We start from the raw sequence: 21,173 nt of genomic DNA on the forward strand, positions 1-21,173 counted from the left end.
TTTAATAAACCCATTATGTGTGGTATTACAATAAGTCAGTTTAGCCGTCTTAATTTTACTTTTTAATAGGTTAGTTAGAGAGGGAAGGCGGGTAAGGTAGTTTGGAATCGGGCGTATTTTGTTTGATTTTCTCAGTCGTTTGATTTTACGCTTGAGGTGAATAGCATCGCGTGTTATCCATGGATTCTTTTTCTGTGTTCATTTTGTTACAGTGGGAATGAAATTGTCAATACAATGTCTGACATGAACCTTAAAACATGCCCATACCTGATCAATGGTTGACGAATCATCCATACACTGTCCAAGAAAGTTGGCGTATTCATGAACAAGATATGTCATAATGGCTGCGTCATTTGTCTTTTCAAATGCTAATACCGGCGAACTTTCTTTTTTGACAGCCAAAGGAACAGGGAAAGGCAAAGTGCTCGGAATGGTGGCGCCCACGTGCAAACTATGCGTGTTATTATCAAACCTCCTGTTCCCGCTCACTAAAGAGTTTGTTACATGAAAACTTATAATAAACTGCACATCTCCAACCAAAAAACTTAATTTCAAACCCAACGTTTAGAAGCCGGCTCGACTCTTTCATCAGGGGTGACTGGGGGCAGTAGCTAGCCTGTAAGTATGGAGGGGAGGCGGGGGTCAAAAGAACGAAAGCTGCGATGTGAAAGACGTGGGGGAGGGGGAGGATGGGAGGTTAAGGCTGTGAGTCACGTTGTGGCATTGTGGGGAGGCGGTCAATGGCGACTTTTTTGTAGCGATAGCTACATTACGGTGGCATTTCGAGCCTTCAGCGTGGCGGAGCCGTGGTGGTGGTGGCGCCTCCACGCTGTCACGTGGTTCGTCACGTGGTGCGGAGCGGCTGCCGGTTGTGCGGCGCTGTTGCTGATCACGTGGTTCGTCACGTGCTTGGTCACGTGACCAAGTTCCACTCGGCCAGCTGTAGCTATCGCGTAACTCCAGGTTTAACCAGAGCTCAACCATCGCCAATTTTTTTTTGAATGAAATCCGAGCGCAACTTGATCTCATTATTTTTATTAGTAATAGCGACTGGATGTTCCTGGCTCTGTCGATGTTTGTTCCGCAGCAAGCACGCATTATTGCTGAAGAAATAGAATTTCTAAAAATCGGTAGGGGTTTAACATAGTCAAACCGAGTGGACGTGCGAAAGCAGGTGTTCATTCTACAACTGGAGGGGACACTTACGCTCCGCCCTAAGGGTATTACGCGATATCTTTAGTGGGTTAATGCCTATGTGTGTAGAAGTGGTCGTTCTCTCTACTTAACCTTCATAGATGGCGGCGAGTCCTCGTGCCACAACCAGCGCAGTGGCGCCGCGGTTAAGCGATGCGCCAACTGCAATGGCGGGTGGCAGTTCCTGTCACAGCCACCCGTAGGTATACTGTGCGACCCATGCTGCTCTTCCCGAACAACCTCTCGCGCAGCTGGCGCGACGCTCCTCCGAACTTACCCCAGCTCACCGGAGCAACCCGGGTAAGCTCGGCTAGTAACTCGCGTTGCTAGGCAGCGGCACAAGATAGTGTACGAACGGTGGCAAGATTCTGGGTCGATGCTGGTGGCCGTATGAGAGCTTTCGAACTAGAATTTTCCTTCCATTCAATTCAAAATTATGGCATCAAGATCGAAAAGTACCCCGTAATCACCGCTTAGAAGTGTATAGTGGTGCAGCCTAGCTTCGGCGGCCTGCGCGAAAAACACAACGTCGGCGCACTGCTGTTCGGCTGCGGAAACTGCCGGCGCCACCTGCAATTAATTTATTTTTCATTTATAGCTTATAAAAGCTCCGTTTTGAATGAAAGTAGTGTACTTGTCATCAGAACGCGGTAATCTGTCGACGCAGGCCAACCTGAGTTTCCCCTTAGTGCGACCGGAACGGGGACACCCAGCGAAGCTTCACCATGCATTACCTTCAATGTATCTATAACAGTACATTACAATTTTAATATTCAAACATTTTTTCCGAGACTGTTGCACATGTAAGGTACAACGGCACTGATGGCAGTGGCGTTGCAGCTTGACAAGGTGATGGTTCGGGCTAGTGGGTATGCGTTATGTTCCATAGCGTTACAGCTGTCGATGTCAATTCATCGCAACGGATGAGGGCGCATATCCCGAAAACTTCGTACTTCTCGCAGTTGCGGTTTGGCGAACAGCATTTTTCGGCACTAGTGCGACTGATCTAATCTGTCCTTGTTTGTTCAGGGTGGCTATAATATTCATGCGTTTTTCTTTTCCAGCATTAGCCCAATTCCCTGAAATGTGATAGTGATGGAGAGTGTAATGACGTCCGCCATGCGTTGGTCGGGGGTTGCAGCCTTTCCGCCTCGGGTGCCACGTGTTTCGTGCACTCTGTATTTATTCCTCTCGACAATCGGAGCTGCTCGTCACGTCACCACCGCTTACACTCCCGATAGCGCAGAGCGGTGACGAAGTGCATTGTTCGTTTCTCCCAAACCACTCAAAATGACGATTACGCAGTGGTGTTACACAAAACCAGAGTCACCTCTTCGCTGTTCCTGATTGCGCCCAGACATTGCGTGCGCCGCGGCAACTGCTCACGCCGGCGTATCGTGGTCACAACGCTCACCCATTGTGCGTTGCAGTCCATTTTGACCGCGTCAGAAAAAAAAAAAACATCAAACAAGAAGTCGGAGGTATGAAATTTTACGCAATGGGAAAAAAGTTTCTTGATGATTAGCAGTCAGGAACTAACGGGCTGCATCTGCAGCCTTTACCAAAGTACGTCGTTTTAAAAGTCCACAGCTCACCGGGTCTCAGAAAGTTGCGTCCATTTCAAGCTTGCCTAGCTTACTGACCGGCCGCAGGCTGCGCAAGGAATCGTTTGATGAACCGATGCAACGTACAGCGGAGAAACAACGCTCGAGCTTTTTACACAACCCCTGCGTCCGGGCCTCGCTTTCCTTTCCTCTGGTCCAACGCTCTTATCTCTGCAAGGGCTTCGTCGCAGGATATGTCTTTCGCACCTTTCCATCAACCGCCAACGCCGCTGGAGCGTGGAGCAAACGTGGACTCCCAAACGCATTTAAAACTGCGCAGTGAAGTTCTTACTAAGGAGAAAGACGTGATAATCGGCATAGTTACAGAATCGTCTCTGCTGTAAATTATGGCATATTTTTTCACAGGTATCTGCATCGTAACTGGTCGCGATCGCCTATGAGCATCTATGAGAGCATACTTCTCTCATAGATGCTCACGTACTGTTCAGTCCAGGCTGCACCTGGCGCCTGTCACGAAAATGCTTTAGGGAAGGCGCTGTGAGCGGTAAGCGTTTAAAGGAATGAAAATGTTAAGCGTTTCAGTGCAATTTCACTCCAGCAGTCACACTGTCCGCACGATTTCTACTCAGTCGATGCGCTACTAAGGGTTCGTTTTCGCTCACACAGTGTCGTGCCCCGCCACAGCGTATAAATCGTGTGGTCGCGTGTTTATCACATTGTGCCTCAATAACGGAAATGATCAAAGGCATCGGTGTACAGCGAGGAGCCTTAGTCGTGCTCTTTTCCCTGGTAGCATTTGCACCGCTGTTGCCTATTGCCGGCGATATGCGTAGCACACGGCGTTGAAATAAACAGTTGTTTTGACTCCCAGAATGCAATGATAGTTACCAAGCAAGTTACAAGTCACACTATTTAAATAGGAAAGCAAACCTAGCTGGCGGTGAGTCAAATACTAGTATTTAACGCCTTGAAATGCGAGTTAATCCCAGATTTTTGCTCGGTGATTCCACATCTTGAAATACTTATGCTTGGTTATGGATCATAGAGGTTCAGTTTTTGTTACCGCCGCCCTGGCGTTTCCCAGTAATTTTTTTCTTTGATTTGTCGTTATAATTTGTCCGTGAATATATATATATATATATATATATATATATATATATATATATATATATGAAGTAATCATTGGTAGTGATATTAATGTCATTGCGCTTTATGGGGGTTTAAGGTCCCAAAGAGACTCAGGCTATGAGGGACGCCGCGCAGTGAAGGCCTCAGGAAATTTCGACCACTTGGGGTTCTTTAACCTGCACCGACATCGCACAGTACACGGATGCTTGTTGCTACGAACACTTAAATAGAATTCTAAAATATATTAAATATGCATGTCTGTTAGGATGTGATTAACACCAACAAGACATTTATAGTGTTTTCTTGAATCCAGTCTTCAAAGTGAAGTGGCAAGGACGTTCATGACCTTAAAACAAATATACATCTATCGACGCATCTGGCCCTTCAGATCAAGCCTGCAAAATATGTTGCAGACGTAATTCCGCCTTGCTTAGTGAATATTTTCAGCCTTTCTAACTCAGAGGGAGCGTCCCCTCGTCGCGTAGAGTTCGCCAAAGTTGCAGTAGAACACAAAAAAGGGGACCGAGATGAATATGTCTAACTATCGCCTCGCTTAAATATTGCCAGTCTCTCTAATTCTTAAATGCTTAATAACCTTCCCAGACTGTTGCAGTGTTATAAGCCCTTCATTTGTATACATGGCTTTTTGAATAAACAGAATTGGCACTTCTTACCACAAAAAAATTACACTCGATAACTTTGGCAACAAAAATGTGGCATTAGGCATGCGTTTTCCTTGATTTTGGCAAAGCATTTGGCCTCTTTAACTAATATATACACTTCATCAAGACAGATTCCAGTATTTTTGAAAGTTTCATGACTTACTACAAATTGCACATTACAATACAAATGGTCCCACGGTATTAAACACAAACGGGACCTCCAATTGCATGCGGTAATTCCTCACTGGTGTTGTTGGGAAAGCCAATGGTTTGCCATGTTGGAAATGCCTATAGGCAGCCACCCGATTCCAATAACTGAGAAGCCACCATTCGTGCATACTGGGCCGTGCACAGGCCCATTGTTGGCAGTCAGAGTGGCTGAACGTCGGCCCATTACTAGAGCGAACGATGGGCCATGCTTGGAAAATGTAGTAATTTGCCCAAATGCCAATGAAGGACCAATTTTGGAGCCAATTTTCGCCACTCTTATGCCATAGGTGGTCCATTATTGGCGTGCTGCTTGGGATGTTTCGTGGCTATAGAACAACACCGTGTTTGCAAGCACGAGAAGCGTTCGCGGATGCCTAAGGCGGTCGGGCCATCGGCGGAGCCATCGGCGTAGCCAACGTCTTATACTGTGCACGGCTCGCTTACCATGCCGTTTGAGAACTGCCTTCCATGTAGAGCCGTCTAGTCTGTCTACAATTTCAACCACCCTATTTTTCAAATCAAACTATCAAGGTTTATCGGACCCAGAATTAATACAGGCGAGGGTCCCAAATTCAAACGACGGGACCCTCGATATATAAATACAAAATCAAGAAGTAACAACAGCTAATTCATCGGATTGGTTATAACTTAAAAGAAGCAAAAAGGAACTTCAAAATGATCCTGGTCGTAAAATTACACAGAAACAAAATAAAAAGCATCCGTTTTGAAAAAAAGACCTTCAGCTTATTCGTGAAAACATGTGAGGACAGTGAGGTTTTCAATGAATTAAAATGGTAGTGTGGTAAAAAAACGAAATGCATGCAAAAGATGGCGTAAGTAATTTTTTTCGTAACAAGTAGGAAGTTTTAGAAGCAGATAATTGTTTCCAGCCGCAAACCTTGTAGAGTTTCAGTTAGGCGACAGGATGGAATAGATAAATTGGAAACGCAGTGGCGTGATTAAATACCTTAAAGAACATGATCCAAAGGTGATGCTGAAAAAAGTGGTGGACTGATAGGAGGTTGTGATGATGTAACAAGGAACGATGGTTTGCATCAGTACAAGAGCTGCATGTGATAATGCGGATGCTGAGAGGACGATAAGTGGCAACGGTAAGTATATCCCCATGCAACAATACCGTAAGTGAGGTGACCATGTACGAACGCATAATACATGAATAAGAGTATGTTACAAGGAAAATATGGGCGAGCTTTAATGAGTGCTTTAATGCTAACGCAGACTTTTTTTTTCTTCAGATGAGCGATTTGTGTGGAAAATTTAAGTGTTGAATCCAGAATGATGTCGAGAAAGTGGAGAACTAGAACAAAGGGTTAAAGCCGGTGTGCAGGAAAGGATGTTCTGAATAGTTTGAAGCCCTATAAATTTTGTTTTAGAAGGATTTATGACGCAGTTCAGCGGGCGGCAGAATTTTGCCGATTCGGAGAAACACCTAGCTGATCGTGAACACACACTTATCGCAATGTTCACGACAAGAACCAGCTTCAAGACGACATTGCATAATTTTTCATGGGTTATAGCTCGATTGCCCCGGGCACAAAACCCCCGTCATAAAAGCCCGGCGCTGCTATCTCCACGTCGCAAAAGCTCGGGCAGCATTTTTCTGGTTCCTTAATCCCCGTGTGCGAAAAGCCCAAACCAGAATCACCGCGCCAGCACCACTGCATGCTTTGCCCGAGTATCTTGTGAACAGTGCGAGCTTATAACATAAGGTGACGTTAATACAGGTTAAGATTTTACCCCTGCCAAAATTCTGGAGTTATCATGAAATTATTTAAATTTGTCCCCCGCTTCAAGTGGTCAAACTGTCTCTCTGATCTTTTATGGATGACGCGTGGATGACGCGAAATTTTAATAATCAACATTTGAACCCTCACCGGAACCGCGGTTCCCGCTTTATAACGTTAAGAAATCTTGGCACAAGTCAGCTGAGGCAAGGTATTTCAATACACCATTTATTTGTTTCCTCGTGCAAAAAGAAAACATCTTGATTAGCAGGCGCTCCCCGATACCTTTGCACCCGTGGATTAGCGCTCTGAAGAGAAACGAAGTTGCAAGCCGAGTTGCCTGCTGCAGATTTCATAGTGCGGCCAGATGCAACAACCGGCCCAAAAATGCGATATGATCAAGGGCCTCCAAGAACAGGTACAGAACAAAGCCCTGAACATGAACGAATTCCTTGAGAAAATGCTAAGCTTGTTGCCTAATATGGCCCTATGATATAACAGCATGGTGCGCACTAATGTACGTAAGAGTTACGCCAATGGACGCGGAACTGTGCAACATTCTACGTTATTCCTGCAGTGCGGTGAAAAGCCCAGTATTGTGTTGCACACTGGAAGATAGGATGGTGGCAGTTTGACTTTGCAGCAGTTTTTAATGTATTAAAACGGCTAAGACTTCTCAGAAGAGTTATTTTTGACTCCTGCAATCTCAATCTCCAACAACAAAAAATTCTGTTGAAGCGGTTATTATGCCATTATTAGTAAAATCGTGCCATAAGAGTGTTGCGCTACTTAACTTGTGAGTGTTTGCATAGCACCATATCAAACCTATTTTTCTACGCCCGAAAACGCGGGTTCAGTCCCGTCCGCGGCGGTCGCATTTCGATGGAGGCGATATGATAGATACCCGCGCACTGTGCGATGTGAGTGCACGTTAAAGAACCTCAGATGGTTTAAATTGTCCGGAGAACTCCACAAAGGCGTCCCTCATAGCCCGAGTCGATTGCTTTGGGGCGTTAAACACCACAAACCATACCAAACCAAAGCCGCCGTAGTGGCTGAGTGGTTATGGTGCTCGGCTGCTGACCCAGACGATGCGGGTTCGATCTCGGCTACGGCGGTCGCATTTTGATGAAAGCGAAATGCTAGATGACCGTGTACTGTGCGATGTCAGCGCACGTTGAAGAACCCCAGGTGGTCGAAATTATCCGGTGCCCTTCACTACGGTGTCCCTCATAGCCTCAGTCGCTTTGGGACGTTAAACCCCATAAAACGAAACCATACCAAATCAAACCATTTTGCTACGTTCACCCGAGACTAAAACACGGTTGTACCGGTGAGTATCCAAAATATGGTCTTCAGTTTTGTTCTGCTTTACAGTTCAGCACACTGCGTGCTATTCTTTCCAGACGCTGTTCCTTTACACCTTCTTTGCTGTAGACCCGTTTGTATTTGCGACAGTTCTTTTTAAGGTGTCTTATCTGGCTCATTTGAGCGCGTGCGTGCAGAAGGACAGGTACTGTCCTCCCGTCTTTATGCTTTATCGATTTATTGGCGCCGCTCGTCCTGTATTATTAGTGTTTCATACTCGCATCCTGTAATTTCCAAGGCATTATTTCAACATTTATCTGCTTTATTACCGTGCGTAGGGATCCGCTCCGCATTATAAATGAAATATATCTTGAATTATTTTTCTTCATTTCCTAGTTTTTCTTTCTGCTTTTCGATAGGAAGTGACTGCAGCAGGTGCAATATCCTTTGTGATTCAGACCGCTATCCGGTATTCGCTCAAGCCAAAGCAAACCCGCACCTGAGTGAGGTAATAAAACGTATCCTCCCCTTTCAACGACGCAGGAAACGGTGAGTGAAATGGAACCCGAACAGTTTAGGTGGGGAGGGAAAGCGACATGGAGAGCACGAGGCACGGGTTGGGCACACGTTCAGGGGGCGGTTCTTTGGTGCGCTGACGACAGCGCTGTTTCCGCTCCGGCGTCAAGTTCCGTTTATCTATGCAAACGCTGGCGTTGTTGCACCGGCTCAGTTGCAGTATTTATGGGCCTCACTTGACACGAGAAAGAGATCCTGCTAGCGACCAGCAACTCGCACTCTGCACTAAAATGGCTGCTTTCGGAGGTGAGTTTGGCATGTGTGCATTCTGCTGTTCAAAGCAGTGTTTCGTTCAACATCAAGGCTCTGTTGTGTTTTTCGTACGATGTGCTGAACAGGGTACAACTACAAACGGATATTCAGAAAAGGTTAGCCAGTTCTTCCTTCTGTACTGTGATGGTGACAATCTATGAAAATTTATTCACTGAAAAACGAGGGGGTATGAGTACTAGAGCAGAAAAGCATACATAAAAATCAGGGTTATTCAAGGTCGTGATGACGATGATGATAATGATCGTCTGTTTATGAAAAGAGTATAAGTTTCAATTTTGCATCGTGAAGCTGTACCGTAGATGTAAAAAAATTGGGGGGTGGGGGGGGTGCATTCAAATGGCGACAGTTCCATTGCCAGCCCTAGCGTGCTCAAAAAGCGCAAATGCAGCTGCGTTTCTCCGATTTTAGGAACAACAGTGTACTGTTTTCGTGCAAACGATTGCCGTATTTCTTAGCTATGCTTCTGCCGGTTCCTCCTCCTTGCCGTTGGTGTGTTTCGCCTTAAATGCCAATGCCGGCGAATGATATTAATGGCTAGCTATCGGCGCTTACATTCAGACTGCGATGGTCCGGCGTGATGCGGTGTTCAGAATGGTTACTAAAAATAGCCTGAATTTTTCCCCCTAGCATAAATACCATCGAATAGCATAAAACACGATCATTGCCCAAGCCCTTTTCTAATAGAGCATTTTCATCTTCAGTCGGGTGACCTTCCTCTTACAGTGATCTAACCTGGTTTTGTTTGATTTGTGAACTATTCGACAGTAAAAATTATTCGCTTCGTGGTTCACGTTCTCTTAAAAGATTATTATCCGCACGTAACACACTCAGGAGGAGCTCCGTGATGAAACACTGCCAGCTTAATACTGGGTGTTTCCCATAAGACTTCCGAAAGAAGACTTCACATAAGACTTTCGAAACATAAAGTCTTATGTTTCACATAAGACTTTAGAATTCCGAAAACACGGTTAGCCTCAGAGCTGCGGTACAACAAATTTGGGCTATTTCGACGAGTTACGTGCCCTGGAGAGGTTGCTTTCCCTGCAAGCATCTTGAAAGCGCATGTATTTTTCGCGATATAGCCAAAACTTGTTGGGCCACAGTGCCCAGGGTAACCATGGTTTCGAAATTCTAGAAACTGATATGGATATTAATTAGGATTGGTTGGTTGGTTGGTTGGTTGGTTGGTTTATGGGGTTTAACGTCCCAAAGCGACTCAGGCTATGAGAGACGCCGTAGTGAAGGGCTCTGGAAATTTCGACCACCTGAGGTTCTTTTACGTGCACTGACATCGCACAGCACATGGGCCTCTAGAACTTCGCCTGCATCGAAATATGACCGCTGCGGCCGGTATCGAACCCGCGTCTTTCGTGCCGGCAGCCGAGCGCCATAACCACTCAGCCACCGCGGCGGCTAAATTAGGGTTGTCTACACGCCTCTTAATAATTGAGAAGCCTGACAGTAATATTTAAAACGTTAACTATTCAATATTTTTTAACCAGCCTGCTACTTAGCACTTCTTAGCCGTACTCTGATGAACTACACGGCTAACATTGCTCTGTCGAGAAAAGCGTTCTTCTAAGTCAAAAAGCGTATTTTTAAAAATTGCGTAAATTTTTACGAAAAACACCCTGTATACAGCATCCGTGCATATTGCTTACACTGGAGGTGGAAATGATGACAGATGAGCATGACGCCCGCTTGTCTTTCTTTTCTTTCTGTGCAACAGAAGTTGGTCGTAAGATTGTGAGTAGAAGGATTTTGATTGCTAGATAAAAAAGATGACAATAATTCAGTTTGATCAGCCATCTTGGTCCTCCTTCCCTCCCTAGCCACTGCTGGCGATGGCCATGGGTTGGTCAGTCGCTTCTCCAAGGAAGTCGGTGAGGGACTGGGAATGTGCTGAAGGAGAAGGATGGCCCGGCACTGCCAAACCATGTGCAAGAGGAAGTGTAGTAACCACAGTGCGGACACTGCGGGGTACCAAGGGTGTTGCAAAGGTAGGAGTAGAAAAGGGGTGCAGAATAGGAGCCCGTCTGGTTGACGCCACACACCGGCCTGCCATCTGAAGAGGAAACGGTGAGAAGGAAGATAGTTTTATCCAGCTCGGCGAATTTCGGCGAGCTGGGATTACATTATGATGAACAAAAAGCAAGACATTCCTCGAAACGCGTGATCAAAAGCGAAAGGAAAGAAAGAAGTGGGCAGCCAGTAGAAAGCTGAAAATTCCTGAGCTGTACAGTAAACATAAAAAGGAGAAAAGAATGCTCAGCACAACGCTAGCGGCGGAGTAGCTGCACCATCCGGGAAGACACCGGATACGCGCGCGTCTGCGCTACTTCCCGTCGAAGCAATAGACGACATCGAGTTTAACGTCCGGGCTGCCTGCGCTGGGGTGATACTTTGAACTCTATTCGTCAATCATTTCTTTTTGCGTTAGCGTTTTGTATTGAGAGAACATAAGCAGTATAGATAAGATCGGTACGCCTTTTCATACGCAATATTGCACTGATAAGGACATCCTGTAGCTTTAGATATCCGCCGGCTAATATCCGACTGCTCGAGTGTCGATATTTAGGACTGTAGAACCGCGATAACAAATAAACAAGTAATACTGACGCCCAATGCAAACGCCCTACAGGGGCATATTTATAAAAGAAGTAAGGCGGTCTCCCCCCCCCCCCCCCATTACTGAGAAATTTTGCACCCCCTCAACCCCATTTTTTTAAGAAAAAAAGGCGAAGAAATATATGGATCAAATAGGACCGCCCCCTGCAAGAACGACCAGTAAGTCCGCCGCTGACTGTACGCGAGCTACACTTGCAATTGGGAGGTGGTGCACAGGCACAGCCTGAACTTCCTTCGGAAAATCTTCCACACATTCAACTTTATTATGAAGTGGCGATGGGCCAGGGTCCGCTTTAAGATAAGAATACTGCGTCAGTGGCTGTCACAAGAGAGCGGCTTATCGCGACAGCAAAAAAGACGCCAGGGCACAGCAATACCTGTATCTGGCGAGAAGCCGCGCCAGCGACGCGCGAAATCTCCTTATGTGAATACTGCTTCAATATTTGCAACGCATCTTTCGAGTAAGTGCATTTCGTCATTCGCGGAGCCTGCAGGAAATGTACCGGGTGTATCAGGAAACTTGAGCTCAGGGTTAAAAATGTACCTTTGGAGGGTGTAACTGAAAGCACGTTGTTGGTCGTTCAACAGAACTACTCGGAGCGTCGGTTTTATTCTGACTAAATAACGCACTAGTTCAACCTAGTTAACTTCTCGTGTTCGGCACAAATAACTTTTCAAGCTTGGAATTATAACTCAGACATGTTCATGTTTCTATCGGAGGAAAGCCCGCGAAATATGGAAAACTCTTCACGTGAAAAGCGGACATGCCCGCGCGATATCGGCGCTCTAGCTCAGACGACAGACTTGTGAACGAATTCTGCAGGTGGTCTAGTCCACTGCGCCGAAAAAATGACGTGCAGACAAAGTGCGCCAAACCTGCGTCACCAGCGCTTAAGTTTATAAACAATATTTATGTGGCGCCTAACTTGCATAACAGCGCGGAAACAGCACAGGACAAAAGCGCGCACAAGTAGCGCTGCCTCCAGTGTCTTTGCAGGTGCGCGTTCGAAGGGCCAACAAATAATATACATATACGGTAATAACAACAACGACGAAACAATAAAACGGAAAAGAAAAAAAAAACGAAAAACACAACCCACCGTTGAAGCATTCATTTCCTGGCAGAAGGTCTTGCTTCTAAACAATACGCTCCTCTTCCGACATCCGGCCGATGCTGCGCTCAGAATACCGCGTCCCGCATGCGCAGTCTTCGCCACTTCAGTTCTTCCCCTTACAGGAAGATCTTTGCTCTGGGAGATAAGCCAACGTTGGCCGAACTATAAGGCATGAGTCGCCAATGATAGCTGTGAAGAAAAACTTGCGCGGACGTTTTTGCAGGCTACTTGGTGCACTAATGGAATTGGTTTTAACTAAGCGCCGAAAGACGGCACAGGAAGGGACGAAGTTGACAGGACAGAGAGATCTGTGCTGTGAACTTGGTTCCTTCCTGTGCTGTCTTTCTGCGCTTAAGAGAAGTTGCAGTGAAGGAATAGGTGGCCCTGGTGGCCCCGGCTGATATTTTAATCGTACTACTTTAGCCTCGCTTTCAGCAGCGCGTTGCATGACGAGGAAAAAGCACAAAAAGACACGAAGACAAAACAGGCGCTTTGAACCTGATATATCATTGCGATGACGCATTAGCCTTTCATCAGCCGCAGCGGTGGCTGAGTGGTTACGACGCTCGGCGGCTGGCCCGAAAGACGCGGGTTCGATCCCGGCCGCAGCGGTCGTATTTCAATGGAGACGAAATTCTAGAGGCCCGTGTCCTGTGCGATGTCAGTGCACGTTAAAGAACCGCAGGTGGTCGGAATTTCCGGAGCCCTTCACTACGGCGTCTCTCATAGCCTGAGTCGCTTTGGGACGCTAAACCCTCATAAACCATTGGCCTTTCACCGACAGATCGGCCTATACGCCCTGCCGTAAGATAGCGGAATAGAGTAGACTACGCCATCTGGGCATGCATTCGTGTCTTTTTATCTTATCTCATCGTGCTGCTACGCGCTGGTGAAAACGATGCATTACCAACAAGCCCTACCGCTTATCCTGCTTGTCCATAAAAGGTAGGACTGCGAGAATAAGACAGTACAAGAGACATGGAACAGAAGACAGCGCCGGTGGGGTCACTTTCGTAGTCTCCTGTCCTCTCTTATTCGCGTAGTTTTCATCTTCTTCACGTCTTGCGAAATTTGGTGAATACAGGGCACGACTGCTGCCCTCCTGCGGCCATGCTTCTTCCATGCAGCCCCTTGCTTCCCTGTTTGCCGAGGGCCTTCTTAACTTTTTGAAGCACGTATTCAGCTACGGAATTCAGTAACGACTCAGTGCACTCAGCATCTCAAAGACGTCCTACGTGCAATGCAGAGTACTCTCGGATGAAGCCCTTGCAAGAGAATGAGAGAGGAACAAAAGAAAGGAAAATCACGGAGGATAACCAGGCTATGCCCAGCTGGCTACACTACACGTTGAGAGACGGATAAAAGGCACTCTCTTTGCCAGTGAGTCAGTCAGTAAGTGAGTCTGTCGGTCGGTCGGTCGGTCGGTCTCAAAATGGGCAGAAAGCCTCAAGATGGGCTTGACAGGGTCCGCAATCAGTTGACGCCATTATCCGGAGGGTCTGCTCTGAGTGGATTCTGCAGCTTCGTTCTAGAGCTGTATCCAACTATGTTTATTAATGCCCATACAGCCGGCAAGACCACCTTAACGGCCACGCAAAGTTCGTTTTTTTTATTGACATCCGAAATAGTGCAGCATCGGCACTAAAAGCCCAACGGGGCCTTTCGTCATGCAGCTCATGCATAAAGATTAACGGGCTCTAACACTATTCGAAAATCGCCAACATCTTTCCAACCTTTTGGTCGAAATTCGCAGTGGTGTTGCCCATATCGTGCATATGACGCCACTGTGTGTTTGCAAATATTCGTAAAGCCTTAAATATATTGAAAACCGTGGATGTTTTCACATTGTGCTCTCAGTCTCGGAAAAAAAAGAGGCCTATTTTGTGTAAAAAGACGCTTTTTTCCAAACCATGTAAGAAAAAAGAAAGTGTCAAACTGACACACTTTAAAGCATTCTATTCCTAAAGATTATGGTGTCGTTTATCGTGTCTTGTTGTTCTCCGGAACCAATATATTTGCCAGACAGGCAGATTAATACAGTAAAGCAGGATAAAAAGCACAATTGAAATTCTAGACGTGTAATTAATCAAGACTACCGCAGGATGCATAGCCATCATAAAGGATGCGTGCCCGAGGGCGACCGATGCGAGATATCTCCCAGAACAGAGATAGCTGCTAATCAAAATTATCGAGGCTTCGAAGATTGTGTATGAGAGACAGGAGTGTCAGATTATCATCAGTCAGACCATCGGAAAGAGAATGTATGGTTTAAATGCAAGGCCATCTACCATGAAAAATGTATTTCAATAATTTATTTTGTTTTTCTTTGCTTCTGCATTTTTATGCTGGAGGCGCATAGCTTTTATAGGCTCTAATGACAAGAAATGAATGGTCAAGTCAGTGCTAGGTTTGTATGCTTTTGATTTGTCGTTTCTGCGCTGTTCTGCAAGTTAAGGAAAACCACATAGCCCGACGAGTCTTAATTCTGGATGGCATTAATTCTATCGGTAGTATAGGCTATTTTATCATTCGCAAGTTTATCAACAGTAACGACACTTGGGTTTCCAAACAACACATATCCCATGAAGCAGCTACCAAAACACATGAGTGAGTTAAACAAAACAATGTTCCACAAGCACGCTTCCCTGACTTGTGTTATAACTATAGAAACAAAGAAACATTCACAATTCAGCAAGAACTATAATTAAGAAGAATGCTAGTTTGGAGTGCTTGGCAATTCAAGGCCAGGAAAAGGAGTGAGGTATCATGGTACACAGGACACACACAAAATAACAGTTAGCCTCGAAGAAGCGTTGCCTCTTTTCTCTTTGTGTTTGTTTCCGTCTTCAGCCACACTTACCCGAATACGAGAAGTGCGCTTTTTCAATTACAGGAGGAACACCACGGTAAATACAGAATTCACTGCCTTTCGTAATTTTGATGGCTTTTGGACATACTGGGTGATGGTTGCGTAACAAGAAGCACATGAGGGCTAGTCGAAAGGATCCATGCAGTAGTTATACGGGGAACGTGACCGCATTAAGCATTCGCGTTGCGTCCATGCCAACCTCTCGTAACTATTACGGATACAGAAAATTGTGCACCAAGCCCGCAGCCTTACCTGCGACCGAAATCCAGCGACCTTGGCGGATATTCGAGCAGCAGAATTACGGCCCGAATAGCAGCCCTTGCGAAGATGTAGCCCTTGAGTAGTACTGCACGCACTGAATTCTCGTCCCTGGTTAACGAGGCTTCGTGTACCCGCATCGCAGCGTTCCACCACCAGCCTGTGTGCCAATGGGTACAGTGTCACGGCTCTCGCTTGCCGTCCAACGCCGTGCCCGGCGGAGAAGACAGCGGAGAGTCCATTTTCATAGGGCGCGCGATGCACGGCGGAGACTTGGTTCCGGGCAAGGTGGTGCCTACCCACAACTGCTGCTACGTGTCTTACGACGGTACCGAGCACAGCCACCAGGAGTACCAGGTGCGCCTACTGTTCATGCCGCTGTTCCTGCGTTTCTGCCTGTCAGCCTTTCCCAATTAATTAAGCCCGTTGTGTCGATAGGCGATGCAGGCGGGACCTTTTTATTTATATTTTTTGCCCTCTCTAACCTATGACAACCTTTCTCAGCTATAGCAAAACTGTGCTTTCACTCGAGTGCCCGGATTGTATATGCTGTCCCCTCTGTGTTCTGTTTCTTACAACCCCTTCCAAGCATATTTCCTAAAATTCCACTCTCCCTTATCTTATTTTATTTTTGTCGAGAGCAGATGTAAGCAAGAAATGCGTCGCAGAAAAGGCTTAGCGCATTCGATAGGACAGCTCATAGATGATGGTAGCCGCACTCGAGTCTTGGAGGTTCTGTCAACAGCCACTTTTCTTAGCTTTTCGTAGCGAGAGACAGCGCGCTCGGCTACCTTTGCCGCTCTTGGTGTATGGAAACCCGCATGGCCATCGCAAGCCTCCTAAGAAGAGGAGGTGGCGTCAGCACGTGCTGCAGATCACGGTCGCGGTGGAATGCCATTTTCCTTCCCTCACAACCATTTTTTCAGGCGCCCGTGTGCTGTGCGATTCCAGTGGACGTTAAAGATCCCCAAGTGGTCGAAATTATTCCGGAGCCCTTCACTACGGCTCCTTTTCTCCCTTTCTTCTCTCAGTCCCTCATTTATCCCTTCCCTTACGACGCGGTTCAGGTGTCCGCCCAGATGTGAGACATACTGCGCCATTTTCTTTCCACGAAAACCAATTTATTATTATTTTTATGCTGCGCGATGTCAGTGCAGACTAAAGGTACCCAGGTGGTCGAAATTATTCCGGAGCCCTCCACTACAGCACCTCTTTCCTCCTCTCTTCTTTCACTCCCTCCTTTATTCCTTCCCTTACGGCGCGGTTCGGTTGTCCACTGAGATATGTGAGACAGTTGCTGTGTTATTTCCTGTCCTCAAAAACCAATTTTCAATTTCAATTTTTTAGCGGCCTTCGCAAACATTCGCAGCAGAGAATTAGCGGTTGAAAGAGGATGAATACGACGATATGCAAAGCACAGCGCGACACGCTACCAGTTAAGCACGCGGCGCGATAGACTGAGGCGATGGTCGAGTGGTCTAAGGCAGCGGGAAGCGAAGCCCTCTTTGAGCCGCCGCCGTTTCAAATCCCGCTCGGGAGTAAAGTTTGTTCCGCTGGATACCAATCGGACGGAAAGGTTCGGAATATTATGGATAAGTTCTCCCTCAAGTTCGGCTTCAGGTTCGGACGATGTCCACATTAATTTGCCCAGAATTGGAGCTAGATGCATTTAATGCTTTAAAAAAAGGTTGATTAGTCTGTTTTGCTTCTCTCTGGCAGGCGCTGGTCACTAACGGCACACCGATGACTTGGGTACCCGCGGCATGTGGTTCCGTGCCCACCGGAGCCATCCAGGGTGGCAGCTGCGCCAACGGGGAGCCGCTGTACATCGGCAGAACATTCCATGATGGAACACTGGCCATCGGCAAGGTTCACCCATCCCACGGGTGCCTTTACATTCCATACGGCGGCCAGGAACACCGCTATACCGAATATGAAGTCTTCGTCTGCAAGACCATAAATTTCTAAAAAATGCTCGTGGCGCTATTTAAATGAGCATTGTAAGACTCCACCAGCTAAAGGTGTAAGCCTTTAGATAGTCTCAAATCTCATTTGCCTCTCTGTCGGTTTGTGTCCTTTCAAGAAAGGTTCTACGAAAGCGCATCACGCAAAGGAGTTCAGCTCAATGCGTAAGTGATAGTGGTGTAATGTCGCATCTCTATAGACCTGACGACATCTTCGCAGGGTCGTACTCTTTGCAGGCACGTAGACAATGGCGGTCGAAAGGGGCCAGTCCCACCAACCTGAACTAAAGCTCCCCTCGACCTGCAAAAGTTCTGGCAGTGCTCTCGTTGATCCCCCTCCCCCCTTTCTTCCTTGCCCCTCACCGCGTCCCACCGAAGAAAAATGCTGGCAACGTGACTGTCCCCTCGACCAATAAACAGACATTTTCTCACTCTCTGATTCTTTTCCTGCTAGATTGGAACTCAGAAGCATGGGATTCAATTCAATTCAATGTTTATTTTTCCAGAAAGTGCCTGGAGGGTCTCCTTGGCTAAAAGCTGCTCATGCAGCTTGACTAAGACCAAGAAGACCGTTACATAGCAGTATCAGTAAAAACACATTATAATTAAAACAAACATTTACCTCTAATTTGCAACTGTAATTACAAGTTTTGTACAAAATTCGGAGCACTGAAATTATACCAGGTAAATAACACAAGTCAGACATCAAACGAAGTACACAAAAACACATTTCCAGAAACGTGGCAAAAAAACATTGTACAATTGATTTGCATGAAAAAAAGCACAAGAACAGAACAGAAAAAAAAACAAAAACATAAGGTGTAACAAAACAAAGTATACCAAAACAAAGTATTACCAGGGGAGAGCAATTACAGAAAACAAGACCTCAAACCTCTTCTATTCAAACCTAAAGTGTGAGTATTTTTGTTTAGTATAAGTGGGAGGTTATGTGATAACGCTTGATACTTATAAAAAGTTCGGAACCGTGGGATTTCCCACAAATCTTTATTTCTTGTGGGTACGTTAGCGTCGCGGCGCCGCAGTGATGCTAATGACATTAGTTGGTTTATTGTAGTAAGGGAGGAAAAGTAAAATGTTTTCAATAGTCGGAATTCATAAATATCCTCAATACGAAGTATTTCAAATGACCTGAAGGTACTTGTTGTAGTGGTCATTGGTTCCATATTGGCAATATGACGAATTATTCGCTTTTGTATTACTAGAAGCCTGTTTAAATTTCTTTTAGTTGTTGTGCCCCATACTAAAGTACAATAACTTAGATGAGAGTTAAATAATGCTTGATATATCTGAAGTTTCGCTTTCAAAGGAAGTATACTGCGGCAGTGTGCTAGAGCTCCTGTAACTGAAGACAGTTTTTTACATAGATAATTGATATGAGTATCCCAGAATAAGCTAGAAGAGAAGTATACTCCAAGAATCTTGTGGTGGTCTACAACTTCTATTTCTAGAGTTTCGAACATAATTGTAAGGTTCGTTTTAACTTCTTTATTCCTGGCGCGAAAAATCATTGCTTTTGTTTTGACAGCATTTATCTTGAGTAGGTTTGCTTTGGACCAAACAGACAGTTTTTCAAGTACTTCGTTACATTTCAGTATTAAATTATCTATGTTTGTTCCAGAAATAAGTAGAGTGCTGTCGTCAGCATAGATGATAAAATCTGTTGAATGATCTATGTCTACAATGTCATTTATATAGGCGTTGAACAATAGCGGACCAAGAACGCTGCCTTGCGGGACTCCATATCTAATAGGTAGAATCACTGAATTATGGTTGTTTAAGTGCACAAACTGAGCTCTGTTTTCAAGGTATGTTTTGAGTAAATCTATGCACTTTCCGCGGATTCCATAAGATTGCAGTTTACTGATTAAAATTTGGTGGTTCAGGCAGTCAAATGTTTTGCTAAAATCTACAAAAACTGCAAGTGTGAACATATTGTTTTCTATGTTTTGCAAAATACTTTCTTTTATTGCTAATAGAGCCATTTCCGTCGACCTGTCTTTCCTAAAGCCGTACTGCGCGTCACTCAGAACGTTATGTCTATCAAAGAATCCAGTTATTCTAACAGAGATTATTTTTTCCAGCGCTTTCGAGAAGACTGGAAGAATAGATATAGGTCGATAATTTGTTGGCAAGTTGCGATCTCCTCCTTTAAAGACAACTGACGTTCTAGCTATCTTCATTGCATCTGGAAAGTTTCCGGACTCTATTACTAAGTTAAATATATGTACAAGTACAGGCGTTATTATGCTCAAGACGTATTTAACGGGTCTTATCTGAATATTATCGGTGTCTAACGCCTTGCTGTTTGGTAAAGCCATAACTACACTGTGGATTTCAGACCCATCGGTTGGCTGTAAGAATATGCTGTCAATGATGGTGTCTCGGTGATTTCTGTTTTCGGTGAGGTCGATTTTCGTTTGAATTGGGTCAGCGACATTAATGAAAAAAATGATTTAAGTAGTCAGCGACTTCCTTGCCGCCAAGTTCACGGCCATTTATCATTAAAGTATCTGGTGGGGAATTTTTGCTTCCACGGCCTAGAACACTATTCATTATTTTCCAGGCAGCTTTGGTGCGCTGTTCAGCGATATTAGCAAAGATTTGTTCATAATAAGAAAACTTCACGCGCTGCAGCTCCGCATTCAGCTTATTCCGAAGGGTTTTAAAGTCTTTCAAAGTTGTTTCCAATCGTGTACGTAAAAAGGATTGATAAAGGAGGGTTTTTGCTTTTTATCTTTTTTAGATGCTCGTTTGTCACCCAGGGCTTCCTCGCTCTTTTAGTGCGTTTAGGAGCTTTTAATGGGAAATATTTTTCATAGACAAGCATGAAAAGCTTGATAAATTCATTGTAAGCTTCATCCGCGTTATCTTTTGTTTTTACTATTGACCAATCTTGGCATAATATTTCTTGTTTGAACAGCTCTAAACTGTTTTCAGTGATGCACTGAGTAGTGAAACATTTCTTTCGCCTTTCTTTTGGTATTGAATTTACGTAGTGCACAAGGAAAACCAGGCAATGGTCACTGATGTCGGATGAAATTGTGCCTGCACTGTTTATGGTAGTATCAATGTTTGTTATTAACAGATCAAGTACTGAACATGTGGAACATGTAATGCGTGTTGGTGTTTCAATTGCATTTGCGAAACCAGACGAAAGCAGTAGCATATTAAATTCACGTGCAGGATGGCTATCTTCGAAGACATTGATGTTGAAATCACCCCCACCAACCAATATCAGGTTATTTTTGAGACGAAGTTTAAAAAAGATTCATATAAATCTAGAAAGCGCATAATGTTACCGTTTGGTGGGCGGTATACAACAGAAATTATTTGGCTTTTATTTTGAATTGTCAGCATTTCGAAATCATCAGTCACCATACTGAAATCTGTCAAAATTTCACATTTGTTTTGAGCCGAAACAAGTATCGCAACACCACCACCTCGTCGGTTAAAGCGATTAAGAAAAAAGGTCTCGTACCCATCTATTTCCAACACAGGGCAATTGTTTGAATACCAAGTCTCTGACATCATTATCACATCAAACTTAAAAGAAAATTGCTGCAAAAGAAGGATGATATCATCTTCTTTATGTTTAGCCGAACGTGCGTTAATATGCAAGACCGATTCACAAAAACAATGCTGAAGGTTGAGATTTGA

At 45.1% G+C, this 21,173-nt stretch overlaps 1 protein-coding gene across 2 annotated transcripts; it reads left to right on the plus strand.

Annotated features, from left to right (window-relative positions):
- Window positions 1-8,479: 8,479 nt before the first annotated feature.
- Window positions 8,480-17,929, plus strand: LOC144113559 (natterin-3-like). Of its 2 annotated transcripts, XM_077646695.1 has the most exons (4): window positions 8,485-8,634; window positions 10,494-10,740; window positions 15,677-15,888; window positions 17,251-17,929. In XM_077646695.1, exons 3-4 carry the CDS (start codon window positions 15,790-15,792, stop codon window positions 17,497-17,499), a joined length of 348 nt encoding a protein of 115 aa, XP_077502821.1. In that variant the 5' UTR covers window positions 8,485-8,634; window positions 10,494-10,740; window positions 15,677-15,789; the 3' UTR covers window positions 17,500-17,929. The 2 variants fall into 2 exon arrangements, with proteins under 2 accessions (XP_077502820.1, XP_077502821.1); XM_077646694.1 differs by lacking the exon at window positions 10,494-10,740 and having other exon boundaries at window positions 8,480-8,634.
- Window positions 17,930-21,173: the final 3,244 nt, after the last annotated feature.

Source organism: Amblyomma americanum, chromosome 1 (assembly GCF_052857255.1).
Source record: "Amblyomma americanum isolate KBUSLIRL-KWMA chromosome 1, ASM5285725v1, whole genome shotgun sequence".
In the NCBI taxonomy this organism is placed as follows: domain Eukaryota; kingdom Metazoa; phylum Arthropoda; class Arachnida; order Ixodida; family Ixodidae; genus Amblyomma; species Amblyomma americanum.

Excerpts from the sequence above, each read along its gene's own strand:
- LOC144113559 (XM_077646694.1), top strand. The coding sequence starts at position 8,511 with ATGCAAACGCTGGCGTTGTTGCACCGGCTCAGTTGCAGTATTTATGGG. Across the intron at positions 8,635-15,676 it reads TAAAATGGCTGCTTTCGGAG|CGTTCCACCACCAGCCTGTG; the intron begins GTGAGTTTGGCA and ends CCCGCATCGCAG. Across the intron at positions 15,889-17,250 it reads ACAGCCACCAGGAGTACCAG|GCGCTGGTCACTAACGGCAC; the intron begins GTGCGCCTACTG and ends TCTCTCTGGCAG.